The sequence below is a fragment of the Triticum dicoccoides genome, chromosome 3B (assembly GCF_002162155.2).
Source record: "Triticum dicoccoides isolate Atlit2015 ecotype Zavitan chromosome 3B, WEW_v2.0, whole genome shotgun sequence".
In the NCBI taxonomy this organism is placed as follows: Eukaryota; Viridiplantae; Streptophyta; class Magnoliopsida; order Poales; family Poaceae; genus Triticum; species Triticum dicoccoides.
Window position 1 is genome coordinate 6,454,848 of NC_041385.1, and position 24,108 is coordinate 6,478,955.

General features: G+C 45.6%; 3 protein-coding genes across 4 annotated transcripts; 2 read left to right on the forward strand and 1 right to left on the reverse strand.

The window, feature by feature from the left end:
- Nucleotides 1-502: 502 nt before the first annotated feature.
- On the forward strand, nucleotides 503-2,328 carry LOC119274287 (UDP-glycosyltransferase 72B1-like). Its single transcript, XM_037554960.1, has one exon. The coding sequence runs from the start codon at nucleotides 618-620 to the stop codon at nucleotides 2,097-2,099; it is 1,482 nt and encodes a 493-aa protein (XP_037410857.1). The 5' UTR covers nucleotides 503-617; the 3' UTR covers nucleotides 2,100-2,328.
- A 9,413-nt stretch (nucleotides 2,329-11,741) lies between these two features.
- Nucleotides 11,742-15,314, forward strand: LOC119274288 (dephospho-CoA kinase). Its single transcript, XM_037554961.1, has 4 exons — nucleotides 11,742-12,211; nucleotides 12,422-12,529; nucleotides 13,961-14,106; nucleotides 14,693-15,314. Exons 2-4 carry the CDS (start codon nucleotides 12,422-12,424, stop codon nucleotides 15,129-15,131), a joined length of 693 nt encoding a protein of 230 aa, XP_037410858.1. The 5' UTR covers nucleotides 11,742-12,211; the 3' UTR covers nucleotides 15,132-15,314.
- Nucleotides 15,315-15,689: 375 nt separating this feature from the next.
- LOC119274289 (protein WVD2-like 1) lies at nucleotides 15,690-20,132 on the reverse strand. 2 transcript variants are annotated; one of them, XM_037554963.1, is made up of 8 exons: nucleotides 19,984-20,132; nucleotides 17,720-17,982; nucleotides 17,308-17,612; nucleotides 17,088-17,179; nucleotides 16,916-16,997; nucleotides 16,756-16,827; nucleotides 16,525-16,635; nucleotides 15,690-16,398 (listed from the first exon to the last, which is right to left on the reverse strand). In XM_037554963.1, the coding sequence occupies exons 2-8, from the start codon at nucleotides 17,976-17,978 to the stop codon at nucleotides 16,135-16,137; spliced, it is 1,185 nt and encodes a 394-aa protein (XP_037410860.1). In that variant the 5' UTR covers nucleotides 17,979-17,982; nucleotides 19,984-20,132; the 3' UTR covers nucleotides 15,690-16,134. The 2 variants fall into 2 exon arrangements, with proteins under 2 accessions (XP_037410860.1, XP_037410859.1); XM_037554962.1 differs by having other exon boundaries at nucleotides 17,720-17,985.
- Between the last annotated feature and the right edge of the window lie 3,976 nt (nucleotides 20,133-24,108).

Below are 24,108 nucleotides of genomic sequence, written 5' to 3' on the forward strand. Positions count from 1 at the left end.
CGGGCCTTGTCCGAATCCATGGTTCGGAGCTAACTACCACACGAGCGCCGAGATAGCCGCATCAGAAGAGAAGAAAACAACAAGGGAGCACACACCTCAAAATCACACCAACCATCGATCGATCAAACCTCAAAGTCTTGTTATCCTACTAGTACTAGGGGCTGGTGTGTGCCCATCAAACCTCACAATCTCACTAGTACCCCCAGGGGCTGGTCTGGTGTGCCATCATCTTCAGATACAAGAAACAAGATACATATATTTAACCGAAGTGAAATAGCTTCCATATGATTTCTTCTTCCTCCTACAAGATGATTGTTCGTTTGCCTTTCTTCTTCCTCGTTGAAAACCTACCTACGAGAGTATTGTGCACGTACGTGATCATGACACCCTCATGACCTCACCATGATAACTCCATTATTGCCGCCGATTCTCCCCACTCATGGCGCATCCCCACCACCCACGGAGAACAGATGCCACGACACGACACGACACTCACCTCCTCTGCTCTATCTATATACCACGCCCACGCCCACGCCCCAGAACACACACACACGAGTCCAACCAAACCGTCACCGACGACACACGAGTCCAACTCCAACCACACCAGAGAAACGGAGATGGAGGAGGCGAACGGCGTCGTGATCCGCGGCGTCACGGCCGAAGCGGGGGCGGGGGCGGAGGCTGGCCGCCCGCCGCACGTCGCCATGCTGGTGACGCCCGGGATGGGCCACCTGATCCCGCTGGCGGAGCTGGCCAAGCGCCTCGCCGCGCGCCACGGCGCCACGGCCACGCTCATCACCTTCGCCTCCACCGCCTCCGCCACGCAGCGGGCCTTCCTCGCCTCCCTCCCACCGGCCATAACCTCCCTGTCCCTCCCGCCCGTCGACCTCTCCGACCTGCCCGCCGACGCCGCCATCGAGACGCTCATGTCCGAGGAGTGCGTCCGCATAGTGCCCGCGCTCACCAATATCCTCTCAGGGCTAAAGGACACGACAAGGCTGGTGGCGTTCGTCGCCGACCTCTTCGGGGCCGACTCCTTCGACGCCGCGGTGGCCGCCGGCGTGGCGAGGCGGTGCCTCTTCTTCCCGACCAACCTCCACGTGCTCACCCTCATCCTCCACCTCCCGGAGCTGGACGCCTCAATCCCCGGCGAGTTCCGAGACCTCGCGGAGCCCGTCAGGCTGCCCGGCTGCGTGCCCATACCGGGGCCCGACATCCTCTCGCCGCTCCAGGACAAGTCCAACCCCTGCTACCGCTGGATGGTGCACCACGGCCGGCGCTACCGCGACGCCGAGGCCATCCTCGTCAACTCCTTCGACGCCGTCGAGCCGGACGCCGCGCGGAATCTCCGTACACCACAACCCGGCCGCCCTCCGGTGTACACCATCGGCCCGCTCATAAAGACCGACGCCGCCGACGCCACGGATGACAAAAAAGAGCCGCGCGCGGCGTGCCTTGAGTGGCTCGACCGGCAGCCGCCGAAGTCGGTCATCTTCGTCTCCTTCGGCTCCGGCGGCTCGCTTCCGGCGGAGCAGATGCGGGAGCTGGCGCTGGGGCTGGAGCTGAGCGGGCAACGCTTCCTGTGGGTGGTGCGGAGCCCGAGCGACGAGGGCGCCGTGAACGCCAACTACTACGACGCGGAGAGCAAGAGGGACCCGCTGCCCTACCTCCCACAGGGGTTCGTCAAGCGCACCAGGGAGGCGGGCCTCCTCGTGCCGTCGTGGGCCCCGCAGATAAAGGTGCTGGCCCACGAGGCCACGGGGGGCTTCCTGGTGCACTGCGGGTGGAACTCGGTGCTGGAGGGCCTGGCGCACGGCGTGCCGATGGTCGCGTGGCCCCTCTTCGCCGAGCAGCGGCAGAACGCGGTGGTGCTGAGCGAGGGGGTCGGCGCCGCGGTACGGGTGCCGGACACGAAGAGGAGGGAGGAGATCGCCGCGGCGGTGAGGGAGGTGATGGCGGGGCAGGGCAAGGGCGCCGAGGTGCGGGCCAAGGTGGCGGAGCTGCGGAAGGCGGCGGCGGCGGGCCTCTGCGAGGGGGGCGCCGCCACAACGGCGCTGGACGAGGTGGTGCGCAAGTGGACAGGTGGCGGGGACGAGTAGGTGGCGGCGGCACACCTGGCAATGGACCCGGCTCCTTCAATATGCTTGTACGGCTTGTTAGTTTCGTTTCATGTCTTCGTCACCATCATCATTGTATGGGTCATACAATTGTTGTTAGGCAGAACGGGTCCCACGCATGTAGAGAAAGATATTCTTAGTATTGTAGATTTGTAATTGAAGGGATGCACATTTTTTGACATATAAATGGAATCATGTTTCTTATTCTTTAGTATTCTCTCCGTTCTAAATTTTTATTTTAGATTTGTCCAAATACGAATGTATGAAATCACATTCTAGTATTAGATACATCTGTATCTAGACAAATTTAAAACAAGAATTTTAGGACGGAAAAAGTAAAAGAAAACATACAAATTCCCTCGTCACCCGTGACACCAGAGAAGCTCTCTAGAAGGATTCCGTAGCCCGTGTTGGTGCTGCGTTGCCATCCGACAGCGTCATATGTCAATCCGCCCAGCAGCAGAGGTTTCTTGAAACTGTCGGCCATAGCTAGCTAGATAGCCTGGATCAACCGATCCATCAACTTTGCAAAAACACCGAGTTCGACCCCCGCGTCGCCTCTGCTCTAGCGACACGAGGGAGCCCCCACCAGCGCCGCCACCTCTCCCCCCCTCCCTCTCCCCTTGTTTCGCCGCCGCCTGAGGAGCCCGCCGGCAAAGCCCGGGCAGGATTCGGGAAGGGTGGCGGCGGGGCACCTCGTTGGGTGGCGCGGATCCCGGCCGCTCGGGAGCGTTTCGGCGGCGACTGGCGTCGTGGAGGCTGCTCCGGGTGTGCATCCGCCCTCGGTGTTGCTCCCTTGCTCCGGCGCGGGCGATGGGACGCGGCAGAGGGGCGGCGGAAGGCGCGTGGCGGCCGGATCTGGCCGGCCTAGGTCGGATTCAGAGTGGCAGCAGTTGAGCGCGTCGTCAGAGGTGGTCGGCGGGAGCGGGGAGGTCTGCGGCGGTCGTGGTGGCGGGCTACTTTGGCGGTGGTCATGAGGGCGGCGCTGACGAGGTGGTGCGTGCGTAAATGGACAGGTGGCGGGCACGATTGACTAGGTGTCGGCACACCTGGCAATGGACCCGGCGCCTTCAATATGTTTGTACGGCTTGTTAGTCTCGTTTCATGTCTTCGTCGCCATGATTGTATGGGTCCTATAATTACTGTTAGGCAGAACGGGTCCCACACATATATAGAGAAAAATATTCTCTAGAAGGTTTCCGTAGACCCGTGCTGGTGCTACGTCGCCGTCAGCGGCGGCGGCAGGAGGTTTTTGGACGAAACGGCCAGCCGCAAGAGGCTGCCAAGGAAACGGCCAACGTATCTCTGCAGCGTCTAGTGACCATGTGGGTGTGCTTGCTCGTGAATGCGCGCGCGTGTGTCGTCGGACGAATGGAAGGAGACTCCATGCGTGCACGACTCAAAAAAGTGCTCGCCTCAATATTCACCTTACTTTCTTATGAGCTCGGTTTTGAAAATTTTGAATTTCGTCAAATTCTCTATTTTCTATGTTTCAAAGAGTTCTGAAAAGAAAAAACACAGATATACACGAAGGCATGACACACATGTGTGTAAATTTTGAGGGCAACATAAGTTGAAACGAGGGTTGTGCAAAAAAGACAAATCTGAGATTTTTAACACATGATACTATTCATCCTCCCAGAACATCAGTTTGTCTCTTTTGTACATGTCGCATTTTAAAGTTTTTCATCCTAAAATTTTACACACATACACATAACATTCTTGTTTACTTGCGCAATTTCTTTCAGATTTTTTTTGAAACCGAAAAGTTTTGAATTTTGATTTTTTTATTTAAAGAAAAGGCCTTCATGGAGGCCGGGAGCCGAATGTCAATTTGGATGATGGGACGAATGGAGTAACAGGGAGGCAATCATATTTGGATGATGCAATATCAATTTCAAGCTTGTGGGTGGAGATATCGCGATTGTCTTTTTATTGCCCGCTCCACATCGCTGTCGTCCGGTAGAAACGTGTGGCAGAATGTTAAGATGATGAAGAGGAAATGAGAGATTTTAAGAGGATTCCACATGAATGATTCTTTTCCTAAATTAAGGTGATACTCCTTTCACCGCACTACGCATGTTTTCAGAAATTGGATGTTGGTTTCTTCCGTTATAAGGAAACGAGTAGGAGAAGGAAAGGAAAGTACCCTTTTTTTTCAGATTATTTCAAGTTACTCTATATACATTGATTTTTGTTTTGTGTGACATCGATTGATATTTTAAAAAATCTACGGTAACCAAACAGGGATAAGAATGTGGGCAGGAAAAACCCGAGGATTAGGTGAGGTGAATTTACCACCTATTTTTAGTATTAGAGATTAGATGGACGAAAATTCTATATGCCAGTAGAAATAGGAAATTTTGGTACTATTCATGCATTTACAAGACTTTGCGGCATAATTACATTCTAGCTCTACATTTTTTATGTCATTCGACTTGATTTTTTAGAAAATAACCACTGTATGGCTAGAATATTCCTGATCTGTTATATTGTGTTGTATTGATTTGACCATTATATAGTACGTACATGAATGATAAAGGTTTGGAGTACAAGACAAGTAATATATGGGTTTACAGACGTTTTCTTTCGGTAGGTGTTGGAGAGCGGCTTTCACAAAATCTCAATGTTTTTACCATCTGAAATATTCAAACAAATTTTGAATTCAAATCTTTTTTTAGCTCACAATATAACTCTACTAAGCCCCATGTAGCCTTGCATGTTTCACTGGTCAATGCGGCACGTCTCCTTCCAGGGTTTTAGGGCACCTCCAACACCAACTCCCAAACCGGACACCGCATCTGTCCACCGACAAGGAGACCAGTCTATGGACACGGATACGGGAGCCGACCATCCAACGCTATCCCCTAAATGTCCGTTTGGATGGTCAATTTCAAATTCAAATTCGTCCAATCACATGGCACACGTCGGACCATACCAGCACTGGATCACATCAACCGATTACAACCAAAAAGGGGTAAGTATGCATAATTTTTACGTGCCCGATCACAAAATTATATCGTCGGGTAGACCATGCAAAAAATTGGATTTTGTGCCATGCCGTCACCGCCTCTGCCTCCTCCGCAGTCTTGGCCACCTCCTTCTCTGCCTCCACTGCCTGGAAGCGTAGTAGTATGAAGCCTTGTAATGCTCCAGTCATGGCGGTGTCTACATGGTTGGCAATGGCAGCGGGCCCCGACTTAGGCAAACTCTAACGGGCTAACCCAAACGGACATGAATGTGTTTGTTTTTTTATCCGTTTAAGTTGTTTGGCAGACATCAAAAGCCCGTCCATGTCAATCGGCCCAAATGTGTGCCCAACGCGCCATTTGAATTACATTTTAACCAAATTTTCAATTAAAAATTATAGGTAATTGCGCCAAAAGTCCAGGTTCGCATTACATTAATTATAAAAATCTAGATCTACTGGTCGTCGTTTTCCTCGGCCAACATGTCAATGTTAGATTGGAGCCGGCCCTAGATATGGCCATGATGTCGGTCCACACAGACAACAGACAAACATAAAATGCGTTTGCGTCCACGCATTTGAGGGTAATTTCTATCCATGTAGAGCCAAACGAACGAAATGCACCCCTGCGATGGATGGATTGAACGGTTCAACCCATCCTTCATTTTGTATCGGTCGATACAAGTCGTTGCTAAGCACAAAATGTGCAAATGGACGACAAGGTTAGTGGAGGACTTTTTCTAAAAAAGGAGGATAACCGTCGGGCTCCGCTTAGAGTGATGCATGCAACAATCTTTATTATATTATTCAATAAAAGCTTACAATATAAACACGTGGATCAATCCAAAGCCATCTTTCGAACGAACACTGTCCTCATACCATGTAATCCAATGGCCTCAGCAAGGCACCCGGTGGCGAGTAGGGAGCACCAACACGCATTGCATGTGCGTGCTCTATAATCCGTTGTCCCATCTTTCAGTGTACAGAACGAGGAAGGAGCTTTAGTGCCGGTTCGAGACGGCCTTTAGTGCCGGTTGGCGAACCGGCACTAAAGAGTGGGGACTAAAGCCCCCCCCCCTTTAGTACCGGTTCATCACGAACCGGCGCTAAAGTGCAAACACGTGGCACGAGCCAGGCCCGTGTGCGTATAGGACATTAGTACTGGTTGGTAACACCAACCGGTACTAAATGTTTGGGTGTTTTTTTTTAATTTTTGCTTTAATTTTGTGTTTTCAATTTGGTTTTATTTTCCATTTAATTTTTTTTTGTTTGCTGGTATTTCACGATACTATAAATTGTACACGTTATGCATATATATATTAAATATATTTTCTCGTACGTAGAACCGCATATATGTTGTATGTATCCTACAAGCAGTGGTAGTTACCACTACTTACATTTTATATGTTGTATGTACTATCTGTCGGAACCGAGAGTATGTACGTGTAGTATGTAGTATATAACAATGATTAGGTAGTATATATACTAATTTTTAGGTAGTATGTATCATTTTTTGAGTATGCCCATTTTTACGTACAAATATGTACGTATTTTACAAATATAACAAAAACTATGGGTTCATATGCAATTTTTCATGTAACTTGTTTTGAAATATCTTAGATATAGTATATGAACATATTTAAAATAATAAAATAGTATATATAGTACCACATGATAGTATATGAGACATGTGGGGTAACTACCACCGGGTGGTAGGATGGATTTTCCTGAGAGTACGTACTCCCGCTTCTCATATACCACATAGATAAATCTTTTATACCACTTTATTATTTTTAATATACTTCATTAGTAATTATTAGATACCCCAAAATGAGTTCCATGAAAAAATTCATGTGAGTCTATATATTTTTAAATGTTTACGTATATACTGATGTGTTTGTACGTGAAAAAGGTATATTACAAAAAGTACATCGCAGATGATATTTTTTCAACAAAACTCGTATTGGGGTATCTTAAAATATTTAATGAAATATATTAAGAATAATAAAGAGGTATAATTAATGCGTATACGAGATATATTGAGAATGAGAGTACATACTCTCAGGAGTACAGAAGAGAAGTCCTATATATATAATCGAATGTCTCACAGCCAACACCATTAACTATTCACACATATACACATGTATATACATATACAATTTCTACTGCATGTTGCCTTGGTGCCTTCGGAGCACGATAACAAGTGGTTCATGGGGGCGGTAGCGGGTAATAGTATTTTCCTTTCGGATTTACGACCTGGTCGAGCAAAAATTTGGCTATTTCCTCTTGAAGTGCTTGTATGCGGTCCGATGGTAGGAGCTTATCCCGCACCGATCTGAACTGTTAAGAAGGAGATCAATATGCATGTGTGTTAGTTGTGTGACTAGATATCGATAATGGTGTGAATAGTGTTCTGACAAAAACGTACCCAGTCCTGTCTATCAGATCCGCTCCTTTCGCACGTCATCATGCGAATGTTCTCGCAAACGTAGTTTGCACACAGATTATTCCCTTTCGCCTGCCTCAGGGCCTTTACGAGAATGGAATTGAATCAGATAATGATTAATCAAGCATAATAATTAATTAATGATATTGAAACAAGAATTAAACAGATGGTAGCTAGCTAGTACTACTTAATTACTTACCTTGGTTGCCTCTGTTTAACACCAGTGGCGATTCCACTAGGGGGGCTTCAACAGGCTGAAGCCTACCATCCAAATATCCCATTTCAGCTAAACATACTTCTTGACAATTTTACTTAGGTGTTTAACATGTAAATTGCAATGTACTCCCTCCGTTCTTCAATATAAGGTGTATTATTTTTCCAAAAAGTCAAACTTCTCTAAGTTTGACCAGGTTTATAGACAAAAATATCAATATCTAGAATACCAAATCATTATCACTAGATTCATCATGAACTATATTTTTAGATTTTATATATTTAGTATTACAAATCTTTATATATTTTGCTATAAAGTTGGTCAAACATAGACAATAGTTGACTTTTTGAAAAACTAATACACCTTATATTTAGGAATGGAGGGAGTATTTGCTAACTAGACTTGGAAACTTGATGTTTGAGCCTACCCTTCAATTTCGTGCTAGATTCGCCACTGTTTAAGACCACGTTGTAAATACTCTTGACTGTAACACTTGACTTTTGTTAATACTCCCTTCGTCCGAAAAACCTTGTCCCTCAAATGGATGTATCTAGCACTAACTCGTCACTCATCAAGTTAGTGCTAGATACATGCATTTGAGAGACAAACCTTTTCGGATGGAGATTGTACAAAGTCAGTGGGGGGGTTTCCCTACTGTCCAGAGCTTAAAAAAAAGAATTAACCTTGTCAGGCCCTTCAGTTGTCGTGGGTAGCGGAGGACTTAAAAAAACATATATTTCCAAATTGCAAAAATAATAATTATACATACACAAATACATACCCCCTCCATTCCTAAATATAAGTCTTTGTAGAGCTTTCACTAGATAGATTATATATGGAGCAAAATGAATGAATCTACACTTAAAATGTATCTACATACATCCGTTTGTGGTTGATAGAGAAATCTCTATAAAGACTTATATTTAGGAACAGAGGAAGTATATAACACGTCCATGAAAAGTTTTGTAACAATATACTTTCATACGTGCCGTGGACAAAAAACAAAATAACAAATACATACATGAAAATGTGGCATTTTGTTGTTGTTGAGCCAGCATGTTTTGTGTGTGTGTCCTGCTTAGTACACCTTATAAGATATAGAATTCGTGCGTGGGCGCTCATCGTGGCATCAATTTTTCGTTTTTTCGTTTGGATATTTCTCTTTTCAACTCGGCTTCAATTTTTCGTTGGGCGCTCTTTACAACTCGGCCTCAATTTCATGCGTGGCCCATTTCGCTTTCTAGGATTGTTCGGCCGATTTCATGCGTGGCCCATTTGACGTTCTCTTTTTCCATTTTCTTTCCTCTTTCTATGTTTATTTTTATTTACTTATTTTCATAAATACACAATTTGCAATAAAGTTCAAATATTCAAAATAATTTCAGAACTTCAAATAATGCTTTTCTAGAAAGTGTTCGGAATAAAAAATATTTTTGCATTTAATAAAATGTTTGGAATTTTAAAAAATCTCACTTTTTTAAAGAAATGTTCAAATCTTTAATATTTGTTCGAAAATTTCGATAAATGTTTCAAAATTATTCAATTGTTCGATGTTTCTACAAATGTTCGCACTTTTTTCAAGATTTGTTGCACTACAGAAAAATGTTTGGATTTTCAAATTTGTAAATTTAATTTATTTTTATTTTGTAAAAATTGTTCATGATTTCATATATTTAGAAAGAGAACAATTTTGGTTTGTTTTTCTAGAAATGTTCCTTGTTTCAAATTTGTTCATATTTTTGGAGAAATCTTCGTGTTTTTCAAAAAATGTTCGCGTTTGTAAAAAAGATTCAGAATTGTTAAAAATTATAGCTGCAGTAACCTTGTTGGAAGTTTGTTCGTGTTGTCAGAAAATTTCGAATTTTTCTGTCACTATTTGCCTTTTACAAAATTGTTCACAATTTCTAACAAATATTCCAAAATCTCCAGAAAGTATTCGGATCTGACGTTGTAGTTAATTCTTAAATATTCATGCTTTTTGTTTGTCGCTTACACTCGTCAATTCAAAGGTTAGTAACACCAATTCACTAGCTATTTGTCAATTGTTCGATCCCTTCTGGGTCACCCTTTTCCGATGATTTTTTTCATCGCAATTCGCACCATATCAACGCAGTCTGAACTGGCGTGCTTGCTACACGCTCGCTAATGTGCCGGCCCAGTCGAAGTTGTGCGTGTGCGTGACGAGCCTATTTGACACAAAACACATCAAATAGGAGCTCCCAAAAAAGACTTGGACCAATAGGGGGGGGGGGGGTTGTTTAGCCCTCCAATACTTCTAAATAGCCCCGTCGCTGCAAGCCGGTGATGTTGGAGTTCCATGGGTTCGGTTAAATGGGATTCGCAAGGGTAAACAGGAAGAACTAATTGTGCCCCAGAAGATGGGTTCAATTTGATATAAGAACTTAAAACCCATGCCGCATGGGTTCAAAAACTTGCCTTCCATGTTCATCGGCGATACAAAATAGTCCCAGCGAACAACATGTAGATGTCAGCTGGGCAATAAGAACGCACGGCGCAACTCCGCTCTTTTGCAAAGAAAAACACTCATTGTAAAGAACTGAGCACGAGCGTCCCTAGGAAGCCGACATAGAGATCCCCTCCCCCTCTTATGTCCAAGCCGCGTCACGCTTGACCTACTCCGCACCTGCCCGACCTACGCAATGGTCCGAGCCAATCGACTCGCGCTCCTTACAGACGACGGTGCGACGCAGGCCCTAGATGCGCGTCCCCAGCCTCTATGCCTCGCCCTTGAGGAACTCCGGCCAGGTGGGCACAACATTTTTGATCACCTTGTTGTCTGTCGTGCTCTCGCACATGGTTGCTTCGAGCTCAGCGTCCAATGGGATGGGCCTCTTAGTGGTGTCGGGCAGGCCAGCACTAGAGCGAGGAGAAGGCGAGCACCTTGGAGCCATGGGTCGCCCTCCTGCCATGGAGATGAAGGTGAGGCTAGGGGTTATGCGCGACATCGCCGGTGAGTGAATGTGGATTTGGGGATTACTTGTGGGTAGAAAGGAGAGGGTAGAGGTGCTCTTATATAGGCCAGTGGTGATAGGAAGAAAATGCGGGAAGGGAGGCGTGACAAATACCGGGAGAGGCAGTGTGCGGTAGATGAAAAATCTATTTAAACACTTGACTTTTTTTCCCTTCATATCTTTTTCCAAGGTTGGGGGGAGGGATTGTGGCCCTCCTTGGCTTCATAATAGCTCAAGCATGTGATTTTCTTTGTGTGCTTGCCATTGCTGTTGTTTGGACGGGATTCACGAGGGTTATCTAAACAAATCTCACTAGAACTTATAATCTTACACTTCTAATTTAGTCCTTATTGAACCGAAATATTCACATTAAGGGGACCAAATTCCAAACTTCATCTCCCCCCCCCCCTTCATACCAAAATCTGGCACCGCTCTTTGAGCTTGCCGTCCATGGTCATAACACCGATTTACTCATGTATATCTTTTTTTGGACAATCTCGCAAAGCTTTATTACGATCATCACACTATTTATAGGGAGGAACACAAGATCATCAGGTTGGCCTAACCAAACATGACGTCCACCTCTTAAGTTTAGGGCATACTTCGCTAGATTGCGAGCCTGAAAATTCGAGCTCGTAAGCTCATGATAACAATTTAGCTCATGATAACTATTTTGAGTTTTGCTCCATACACCCCAGAAAACTTTGCAAATTTCGATGCAGATTAAAGGTGGTTATTAGAAGATACTCTTCAACAAAAAATGTTAAATCACTATAATTTCTTGTTTAATTTTTTAGAGAAAAGACTACCACCCGGCTTTAAATTAATGAAGCCCTTACAGATAACCTTACAACAAACACACACCAAAGCAGACGCACACAAAAAAGAAAGAAAATAAAAAAGAACAGCCTGGTACAACGATGCCGAGGAATAACCACGACTCGGAACTCGCCCGCAAGCAGGCCATCGGAGCACAAAGCTACAGAACCCAATAACACGACGAGAAGAAGCCATCATCAACCACCACACTCGAGCATCAATGCTCCTGGGGCGGAGCCGTGAAGACGCCACCTAACCTGTCGGAAAACACCAATGCCCAGCCGCCACCCACGCCTCCAACTCCGGCAATACACTTCGCCCAACCGATTGGAAGGGGGCGACGTCACTGGGAAACCCTAGCACCCCCGAGTCGCCGGGAAGAGACGACGCCTAATCTCTATTCTCTAGGGGATGTATTCAAGCAAAACTCTTTTTATATCTTTCTCTTTTGAATAATGTTTTTAGGTTTAGAAAACAACTACCGGTAAATACGGTCGTTGAAATCCTGTCCTCTCTTTGACTCTCTCTCGCGACTCACCCGCGACGGCGGCGGCGTCCGGCGGCCGACTCCGCGACCCGGCATCGGCACGACTCCGGTAGCGGCGGCGCGGCGAGGTCCCTCTGCGTCCGTACCACGCGCCGACGCAATCCTCCACTCGGCCTCGAGATCTCAAGGTAATCCCCCCAAGAAACGCAGCGCCGTCCCAAGCGGCGGACTTTCCCCCTCTGGATTCGCCGCCCTCCGCTCACCCTGCCCTGCCGCGGCGCCACGCCGGAGCAACCCCGCTCGACCCTTCTCCGGCGGCCTGCGATCGGATTTAGTTTTTATTTTCCTGTTCTGCCTGTCCCCGATGTGAACCCGTTTCCGGTGGACCTGGATTGCAGATGCGGCTGGTCGGGCTGACGGGCGGGATCGCCTCAGGGAAGAGCACCGTCTCCGGCCTCTTCAAGTCCGCCGGCGTCCCGGTGGTCGACGCCGACGTCGTGGCTCGGGTAAGCGTCCAGGCTCCAGCATCCAACATGGCCGTGCCGAAATATAGTACATTGCTTGTTAGATTGTACTGTACTGTGCAAGCCTCTGTTTTGATGATCTGTCTACGGAGGTACCGATATTTGCGAGCATTGTTGCTGTTTTACTTGAATTCAGTCACAGCAATGGTAGTGCTATACCAGAACAGAGTACCACAATTTTAATTTTGTAACGAGTTCGATATATAGCATGCGGATATGTTGTGCCCACATCAGCTATTTGTGGACGGGGATAGGTGCAATTTTCCATGATGAAAAGAGAAGAATTTTTTCAAGCTAAAAAACAAAATGCACGGTTGTTTCAGTTAACTTACCGATTGTGCTCAGTAGAGAATTGCTTCCGTTTTGTCGCGTCGATGTTAGTTCCCTTTCCCGTCTCCTTGGGAACTGATGGCTAACACGGCGTATTTATTTTAACTTTGTGGAGGGCAAAGACATGTACTGGGTCTTACCTTGGGTTTTTATTCATCCCTGATACTACTCCCAGTAACAAGGAATGGAACCGGTAGTTAAGAGAATGTGATGGTCATGGCCAATTTAGTCATATCCCCTGCTTTGTCAGCCGGTGAGGATCATAGGATGGCGAACCATAATGTATTCTTTGATTCACTAAATTACCTGCTGCCACTCATTATAGCTCTTAAAAATAAATGAAATATGACAAACTATATAGCCTTCGTGTATGTAGCATGTGTATGATGTACTCCCTCCATTCCATTTTACTTGTTGCTGATTTAGTACAAAGTTGTACTAAATCAGCGACGAGTAATATGGAACGGAGGGAGTAGCTAAAAAGGCAGCCCTCTAGAGAATAGTTCTCATTTTGTTTCCATGGACAAAGAAACTCCGTTGCGGTTAAGGGGCCTAGGATAAGAAGGGAAAGGAAAATACAGACGGATAAGAAGCCACAAGCCAGCACGCTAGCAACGCCTGGCAGAAGCTTGGCAATACATTAGGTAGAATAGTGGAAGTTAAGGCCTTTAATTCCCAATCCCATGCTCAATCAGCCCCATGGGAGTAGATTGGAGTTAGTTGAGGCCAAAAGTGTCCATCCTCTGTCTAACTGGAACTCTGAATCTGTTTTCAACTTCTCATCAATATCTTACCAGTTACCATTGCTGGGATATCCCTGGATCAAAAATAAATGGAACCACATCAGCACAATGACTGGTATGACGCAATATTACATATGTTGTACTTTGGGCCTTAAGACCAGTTGGGCATACAGATCACTTTGCTTTCATGGTTTAGTACTTGAGCTTCAGACTGCATGCTTATTACTATTTCAGGCTTATTATTTGTTATGAGATCTTCCCAGATGCTGTGAAAAATAACTTCATGTTTTAATCTTTTTGTTATGAGCCTTATGCTGATTACGGATACACACATTTACAGAATGTAGTGCAGAAAGGTACTGGAGGTTGGAAGAAGATTGTAAAAGCTTTTGGAAATGGCATTCTGTTGGAAAATGGAGAAATTGACAGAGCTCAATTGGGTCAGATTGTTTTCTCTGACCCAGAAAAACGCAAGCTTCTAAACCGGTATAACTTCTACTGGCATAAATATCACCTTCGATTTTCTTTCTTTCTTTCTGTTATGCTTGCCCAACATATTTTTTTATTCAGTTAATCAGTTTATTTACACGGCAGTTACATTTTTCTTTCCTTGGCCAATAGATTTTTTATCCAGTTTATATACTCCCTCCGTCCCAAAATAAGTGTCTTGAGCTTAGTACAAATTTGTACTAGAGCTAGTACAAAGTTGAGACACTTATTTTGGGACGGAGGGAGTACATGGCAATAACTACATAATTACCTATTTAAGGAAATAGTTCCACCTATTTGTGTCTCACATCTCATCATGTTCTGCTTTGTTAACCGTGTGCCAAAATATATAGTTGTGTTCCATACATGGATGATGAAATGCAACAAGGTTTACCTTTAACAATGCTCTTTATGTCATTTATAAAATAAAAAACCACTGCAAAGTGGGTATAACATTTCATTGCATGCTTATACTCTGTCATTAATATGATCCCTGAAATATCAAGGATTCTTGTTTGCCTACTCTCTGGCTCGATCCTGATCCCTGACGACACTCTGGTTTCTCCATCGCGTCTACTTTCAGTCTTCTGGCCCCACACATTTCATGCGGTATATTCTGGGAGATACTAAAACTGTGGGTGAAGGGATGCCTGGTTATCGTTGTCGACATCCCGCTCCTGTTTGAGACAAAGATGGACCGATGGACGGACCCCGTGGTTGTCGTATGGGTGGATCCCAAAACACAGATCGAGAGGCTCATGTCAAGAGACGGGTGCGGCCAGGAACAGGCTCAGAGCAGGATCGACGCACAGCTTGCGCTGGACTGGAAGAAATCCGAAGCCGACATAGTGATCGACAACTCCGGCTCGCTGGACGACACGAAAGAGCAGTTCCAGGAAGTGCTGAAGCAGGTGTCTGGTCCCTTGACATGGAAGGAGCGCATGATGTCCAGGGATGGCCTTCTCTCTATCGTCGTGTGCACGGCGGCAGGGGTTCTACTTGCTCAGAAGAATCTGCTGTGACCTTTTCATGCTTAGGAAGTTAAGGCAACTAGGACTGAACTAAGATTGATTGGTTAAAAATTTCGAAGTGTCGGTGCAGAGCACTAGGCGAGCACGATTACTGTTCTGTTATGTCTGGAGTTATCATACCACAAGTGCTGAATTTCGAGTGAAATAAAATTTGTACTGCTTGCTTGTGCTGTCTCTGCAGTTTTCATAGGATTCATATTTTATTTCTTATCGAAGGAATTATTTGTACAGTTTTGACGAAATTCCTTTGAAATTCGAATCATTCAGTCCCAAATACCCCATGTAGCAGCAATAATTATCTCCATGTATCTGGATTTTGTTTGCCTTGAGCCCTGCAACTGGGCATAGAAAATTCCAACATGCTCGGGCAAACTGACAGTCAGAATAGGTGGTGATGATCCTCTGTTTCAAGGCAATTAGGAGCACATAGGTTTGCAAGTAAAAATGATTCCTCTGATTCAATCTCTTCCTCAGAAGAAGCCACATAAAACCACAATATCACACCCATTATACAACCATATAAAATTGCACATAAATAAATATAAGATGAGTGGAACATATAAATAAATAAATAGCTTAATGTCATTCATCAACCACCAACAAGCAAACAAACACTCTGTTTGCATGAGTGCACAATATAACTTACATCAATAAACCACATAAATCAACAAACATTATCTGTACAAAGACAGCACATGCCACTCTCACATCTGTGAATAAATATGCAAAGTGGGATGAAATAATTAGGACAGAAAAACCCTTGTGACTGACCTCGCCCACGGCACGTTCGCAACCCCGTGTGCATAACTTATTATCATGACATAACTTAATTGCCACCGCAAACCTCGGTTGAAACCGAAGTCACTCTCATAACTTAGGGAGAAAAAGCCTTCTCCTCCTCCTCCTGGACTCGGATTTCAGCATGATGCATTAAGGCACAAGGATCTAGCACTGAAGCAGGTACTGACGGAGGAAGAAGAAGCGGATGCTGCAGCTAGCACACGGCGATGTTGAGCGCCGATAGCTTGTGTGCATGGTTCTTGCCCTGCTTTTTGGATGAGCTTGCTGCAGGATGTTGTTGCTGCTGCTGCTGCTGCCGTGGCTTGCTGCTGCCGTGGTATTTGCAGTGGCTGTCGTGTCTGTCGCGGCTTGCGCGGCAGCAGGGCCTCGTGCTCTCGCTCTCCTCCGATGAGTGTGAGGTGTTCATGGCGGCCTTCTTCCTCCCCAGCTTCGGTGACTTGGGACGGGTCGTGGGCAACTGCAGGCAAGCAAGAGGTTCATTACGCGTGAGGAATCAGTACTAAGACCTATTCAAGATCAAAGCATTTTCTGAAGACTGAAGCCAATGGGCTAGCAAATCGATATTTTTTCGGCGGCTACCTACCTTCTTGTATTCAGCCTTGGGAGAAGGTGCCTCATGGTAGAAGCTTGGGATGGGCGTGGCTTTGAATGTCAGGCTTTTCCTGAGTAGCCTCAGAGCCTCCTCCTGCTCCCTCTGCAGATTCATTCACAATGTAATAGATCAGTGAATGTTTGGTTTTGAAAACTCTTCAACATGTACACAAAAGAGGACCCGTCGATCATCTCGGAAAATGATGAAACAATGACGAATTACCTTCAACCTAGCCTCCAACTGAATCCTCTGTTCCTCCATAGCTTGATGTTTCTCCTCCAACTTTGAATAGTACTGCAACAAACCATGAAAGAAAGGATGAGAACCTCTCCCCTGTCCCTTGCCATATCTTGTATCTTTCATGCCACAAAGTAACATATACCTCTCTGCGCTTCTCGGCACGTTCGGTACATCTGAAGACCGGGCTTGATGGGACAGTAGTAGTCTTTCCATTCGATGATTTGCTACATGCAAAAGATTGTTGAACTAAGCATTTTGGAAGAGACAGGTGATATAAGCGTATAGCATGTGTGCTTAGGTTGCGAAGCGCATACGAGTTAGTGAGAGTGGAAGCATTCCAGTCATCCGGATGACTGTTTCTGTTTGTAGCTTGTAGTGGCTTCCTTGTAGTCGCCGACGCGCTTCTCTGTAAGAAATTTTAAATAAAAGTGTATAATTGTGCTAACTGTTATGCTAAAGGAATTAATCTTATAAAGATAATGGGCAAGGAACTGAAGACTCATGCAAAACAACAGGAACATAGAGAGAGATTACCTTCATCTTCTTCGTCGAGCTTGTCAACACGCACTTTGCGTTCTCATAGACATTTCCATTCCCAGTGGAATTCTTGTCGCTGGGCAGATCAGGAGGGTACCCACTAACATCTCCTGGCTCTGACTGAGCACCTTTTTTTGCTTGCACATCTTCCATAGATGTGACTGAGTAACTATCACTTGCCGCTGTTTCTGTCGCTGGAAACGTTTCTTGATTCTCTTGTTCATCTGCACTGATTTCAACACGATGTTGCACCGCGTCTCCTTTCTCAATGATGATGGGAGAGGCTTCATCTGCAACAGGCTCTGCAGTTATAGAGAACCATTAGTTTTCATTAGGCTGCTCCATCCAGTCGATCAAACAGTTAAAGATTCATCAAGTTAAACTGAACCATAATCCACAACAAGCTTACCATCATCATTCTGTTCAGCGTGGCCAGTGGCTGAGGAATCATCATGCTCAGTATCTCCATTTACATCAACAGCTTCTAATGGTTCTGTGATGCCATTGTCAGACTGTGCACCCAAAGAACTTTCAGCATTGACAGTGCCTGGAAGTTCCGTTAAATGGTCACCCTTATCATCCGGCGTTTCCATGTTGTCGATAGATGGAGGGACAATGGAAGAATCCAGCTCCTCTTTGGAAGATTGGAGTACAACCTCAATACCCATAGTACTGCTGCACAAAGGATAAAGTATCTTTAATAGGTATACTTATTGTTATTGATAAACCAATACTATATCATGTTTATAGAAGAAAATAAATATGATTTTCCTCTCTCTCTTTTTTGAGTTGGGATTTTCCAGTCTTGGAAGAATTGAAACCGACACCGCAACAAAGAGAAAATCTTGTATATACCCTTCACGTGGACACTATAGGTCCTTACTACCTTCCAGGAAAATGACACGAATTGATGTGTGGAGTTTGACAACCTATCTGACATGATAACCGATAGCGACCAAATTAGGATGTCATTCTAATCCAGATCCTCCAATCAGTTACTCGTACCTATTCGCCGTCGGTATTATCGAACTGAGTTCAGCATATATATAAAAGGAAAAAGTGAAAGCAAAAGGGGAATCAAGGAGACAAAGGTAACGCAAAAAATTGACCTCGCGATCTGCTACACACCAAATAAATGGAAGAACCAGAGAGTAAGACAACACATGCAAATCTCGGATTGGATCATATATATTTGCTGGGCTCGCCAATGTATGATTATATTAGGAGTACAAGCATTTACAATTGGGCAGTGTCCTTTGAAACTCTTGGAACTGCATGCCCTGAGCTGTACTTTTTGTATTAGTTTAGGACTGGTTTGCTATGACCCCGTTAGTGACATATAGTTAATTAATTAATACTTGGAAGCTTGCAATCATTTGTGATAAAGCATAGTACAAAGCTTGCTTTAGTGTACTGAAAGAGTTTGGTCATGCATCCTTCTAACATTATCATATCTAGATAGCTGACCATAGACAGCAACAGCCGGCGCAAGGGCCAATCCGCGCGTGTCGAGTTCAAGCATGCATACAAAAAGTTGTCTACAAGTAAATAAAAAAGCTTTTTAATAGCAATTTGCTGTCGGTAGTTTTGACCATGGTCATGTTATCATGCACCACATTCCAAACTAGCGCGGACTACAGATCCCACGGGACAGCGACACCGCGACAACCACAATCCTGCTCGCACATCGCAATATTATGACACTAGAGAAAACAAGATGATGAAATCCGACTAAACCGATCGTCCACAAACAGCATTTGGGCTGCAGCTACAAGGATTAAATCTTTGCTGACCCCCTTATCTAACGGCGATCGATCTAATGATGAAGGGAAAGGAAAGAGCCGTGACGGAACAGATGAGACCATAAGCAAGCAAGCAAGCAAGGGGGCAATGACAATTGGGCAGTGTCGACCTTTGAAATTCTTGGAACTGCCTGAGCTGTACTCCTCTATTAGTATAGGACCTATTTGCTATGGCCTATGACATGGTTAATGAACATTTGGAAGCTTGCAATCATTTGTGATAAAGCAACATGATGACAAGCTTGCTATACTGATTGGGTTTGGTCATGCATGCATCTTGCAAGCATTGTACTACTACATTATCATATCTAGATATAACTGGCCATAGAAGACGGCAACAGCCGGCGCTTGGCCCATCTGCTCATGCCGATCGAGTTTAAGCATACAAAAACTTGTCTACAAGTAAAAAAACAACAACAATTTAAGAGCTCTTTAATAACGTTTTGCTATAGTCCGTCGGTAGCTTTGACCATGGTCATCTTATCACGCACCAAAGTCCAAACTAGCGGCAGCTACAAAATCCCGCAGGACAGCGACGGCGCGACAACCAACCAAAAATGCCGCTCGCACATCGCGATATCATCACACCAGAGAAATACAAGAAGATTGAATCCGACTAGGCCGACCATACATAAACAGCATTTGGGTTGCAGAAACAAACAAAGGAGTATGCAAGTAAATCTAGATGATGATCCCTTGTGCGATGGTGATCTAATGTAACGAGATGAAGGGAAGAGATAGCCCGGTGGAGCGGAGCAGAGACCATAATCAAGCAAGCAAGGGAGCAAGCAAGCAAGCAAGAGAGGTAGAGCCTAGAGGGGGATGCGTGGATAGACCCCTCGAGATCGGCTCGGCACGGCACGGCACGTACCTCGCGACGCTTTCTGGCCCTTTAATTGATCACCTTTCTCCCGTCTCCTCTCTCTCTCTCTTTGTGTGTGTGTCTCCTGGAACGAATGATCTGGTTAAGGAGAGGACACAGTGGATATGTGGTATTTGTAAGAGGAGGCAGGTAGGGAAGTTGGAGGTGGAGGATGGAGGAGGTGCAACTTTCTAAGGGAGGGGGTCGGGTTATGAGGTGAGGGGCAGCTTTCGGCTTGCGTTTTGCATGGGGTCCCCTGCGCCCCAACGCATCACCCGAAACCAGCCAATCATCCAAAGCGGTTGAACCGTACGTACCACATTGTTATGTTAGCCCGGCCGCTACAGCTGCTTCGATTCTGCTTCCTCGGAGCCCCTCCTGCCCCACGGCTACAGCTTCACACGCACGCCCGCCGGTGGGGGTGGCGCTGGCGGTGGCGGTGGGAACCCGCCACGAAAGGGCCACGGCAACCGCGCGCGCGGGTGCTGGCCGGGGTGCACTGTAGCAGCTCGCGGGGTACCGTCGAGGGGTGGTGGCCCGGGGACAGCTCCGGCTTCGGCGTCGGCGTCGGCGTCGGCGAGCCCGCCCCGTCGATCGATAGGATCAGGATCTCACACGCACGCACGCACGCACTGCACGCGCGCGCGACCGAACCTGTCTATCTACCTATCTAGCTCGGCCGTCCGACCTACTCCTACGTCGTACCTATACGTATGTACATTCACTCGGATGCTCCGCTTAGTGGTCCAGCCAAACGAGTGCATTGTATTCCACGTTTTTCATATCTCAAAATTGTTTACGTTATATTCCCTCCGTTCCTAAATATTTGTCTTTCTAAAGATTTCAATAAGTGACTACACGCGGAGCAAAATGAGTGAATCTAGACCCTAAAATATGTCTATATAGTACATCCGTATGTGGTAGTCCATTTGGAATCTTTAAAAAGACAAATATTTAGGAACGGATGGGAGCATTAGGTTTTACCAATTTTGCATGGCCCGGCAGATCAGACCGCCGAGGTGCCCCTGTGAGCGATGCTACACGCACGGTCAGATGTTTACTGAAATTTTACGGGATGCTTTGCTGGGATAAATTGATTATTAGAAGAAAAGAGGGTGAGGGGCCCACACACCCCAAAGGGAGGGGTGGTGAGGATTACTTTTTTTTTTGAGGGAAAGGCCTTCATGGCTAGCTTTATTAAAATTATGCAACGCTTACATCGTCCGCTAAAATACCAGTAATAAATTCCGGAGGTGAGTCCAACCACAAACTTGGTGGATCAACACGTCCATTTTCAGCTAGCGCATGCATGAGCTATCATATTAGATTCCCGGTTACAATGCTCTAATAACGCCTTCCCGAAATCACTAAGAAGTGAGCGACAGACATCTAGTATAGAAGCCGCGATCATTGAGTGTCCTGAGTTTCCCTGGAGAGCTTCCACAATGATCACATTATCAGATTGTACCAAAATAGAGTTCAATCCCAAGTTGCCAGCAAGTTTGAGACCTTCCACAAGAGCGGCTGCTTCCGCCGATATCACGTCCGCCACATGCTCTAATTTAGCCGTGCCTGCAGCCACAAACATACCATTGCTGTCTCTTATAGCTGCACCACATGATCCTGCATTGTCCTCTTCCACGAAGGAAGCATCAACATTAACGAGATATTGGCCAAGTAATGGCTTCCTCCATCTGTTCAACCACGGCGGTGCTGTAGGTTTAGTTGCAGCTTGTACAAAATTCAGCGAGAGAGCCCTGATGGACTTGCAGGACCTAACCGGGCATTGGACCTCTTCCTGTCTCACCATTTGCCTCCTTTGCCACCATATATACCAGCTAGTAATAGCAATCAGCTCTGGTAAAACCCCGTATTACTCCGTTGGTCTAGAATTTTAGTCCCCTTGTCATGCTGACCTGGTTGGTGACCGGTATTCCGTCTCTTAAGCGTAAACCAACATGGCCCACACCATAGTTTAAAAAAGAAAATAAGAACATGGCCCACATCCCCGGCCCATCTGACACGCAACACCTAGCCGGGTGGCCAAGCCAGCGATCGCTGCCGGTGAGCTCTAGCGTCGCCTCGCTGTTGTGGCCTCATGGGAATCGGCAAGTCGGGTTGGACGCGGGTCGGGCTGGCAAGGATGCGGGTCTAGTGGTGCGGGTTGGGAGGATACACCTAGCTGATTTGCGCTTCTGAGCTAGCATCCAAGTCACCAGCCACGTCGGCTTGACAAGTGTACCTAAATAGCACGAGATCAAAGAAATTGTTAAATGGTGTAAAAAAAAACTTTAAAGTTGCAGATTTTTCAAATGCGGTCTCTTAAAATCCGATTCATTAAAAATGATAGAAGAGAGTTGCTCGGTTAATTAATGAAAATCCGGACGAAAACCTTTACAACGCGCCCATATGAAAGGGCACCTGGTCGATCTATCTACCCATAGAACTCACACACACCGCGAGGTTGCCCGCCATGTAATGATTATCACTAGGGCCTCTCTTCGAGCAACCGACTACAACTTCACCGCAGGTGACCCGTGAAGACCCTGCTCTAAATAAATCTCTAAACTAAAAAGGTTTCACGTCTACATACACGTACTCTGCCGCACTGTAGCACGTACGCACCCCAGGCCCCCAACTGCTACGTCTCTTCAGAATCAAAGAAAGAGACGGTGATGGAAAAAATGGATCCCCGTAATGTTGCAAGCAACATTATGCAGATCGGTTGGAGCTTTCGGCGATGGAACTGTTGATCCGATGGTGCCCTCTCCTCAAAATCACTCCATCCAGATCAATCCGTCAAAACTGACCAATCCGTCAACGTACACAGAATTATTAGCTCATGATCGTCAATAATTTCCGTGGAGCAATCTGGTGGGTGGCTTGTCATGGTAACCGAGGGCTAGCTTAGGAGTCGTACGCCACTACTGGCAAACCACTGTATGGCCATGATTTTGTTGGTTGATTCCAACAGTTAGGTGGCGCGCGGATACAATTATTTTTGTTCTAGTTAATATAATCTTTGTGTGTGATCGGAGGTTTCTCTTTTTTTCCCGCAAAATAATAATAACCTTTGTGTGTGGTTTTGGTATTGTGGTATACTAATAATTGTTCGTATAGTCTTGCGTGCATATATATAGTCTTTTGTTGCTTGATTCTCCGTCAGTAGGTGGCGATTATGGTGCATAAATATGATTATCTTGTTCTGATCTCTGCGCGTGATTTTCGTATCGTGATTCGATAATTGTTGTTATGATCATGTGTGTACGTATTAAAAAATTCGAATATGTCTCTATTGATTCCTTTTGTCCCCGGCAACCCAAGACTGGCGTGTTGAGAGTACATACGTTTGTGTAGGTCTGTTCTTGATTCTCAAAGTACACGAGGAATTAAGTACCTATGCAGTGTGTGGGGAGTGTATGCCCGCAATAAGCACACACGTGCATTTGTGTACTGTTTGTTTGTCCAGGTGATACATTGCGCGTTGATTAGTTGATGCTAATCAATCATTTGGAGAATGATTACGATCCCATTATTACATGCATCTTTGATACTTATTTAGTTGTCTGAGTATGTCTATGGAGTTCTACATAATTATTTTAGAATCACATGTAACCTTTTTAACACTCAAAGACTATTAAGGTACAATGAATGGATCACTGATCCAATAAACTACAATGTAACTCCTAACGCTAAGAACTACAACAAAATTTCTCGGAGCATCTCCTCCATGGTATCAATCCTTGCAAGACGAAATGTTGCCGTGACTTTAGTGAACCGACTGCAGTTAGACCTAAGCAATGGCAACACCACTCGTAATACACCTGCACAAACTTGATTACCTTAAAGGTTCAAGAAAACCCCTTGAGTCACCCGTCAGAATAGATGGGAAGCCGTGAGCAATGAACGTACTTGGTTCGTGGATGATCCCCTAGAAGTGCATCTTTTCGAACTACATGACCATCATTGCACAAAGAAAACCTTTGTGGCACTCTAGTGCCGCCAAGAAAGCGCAACCGATGAAGAACCAGAGGACCTTAATTCCCAATGAAAACAGGCCTATGCCACTGTGCTGCTGACAAGGAACACAAAAGTCATACTGCTAAACATTCTGGACATGCCTAAGAGGAGCCG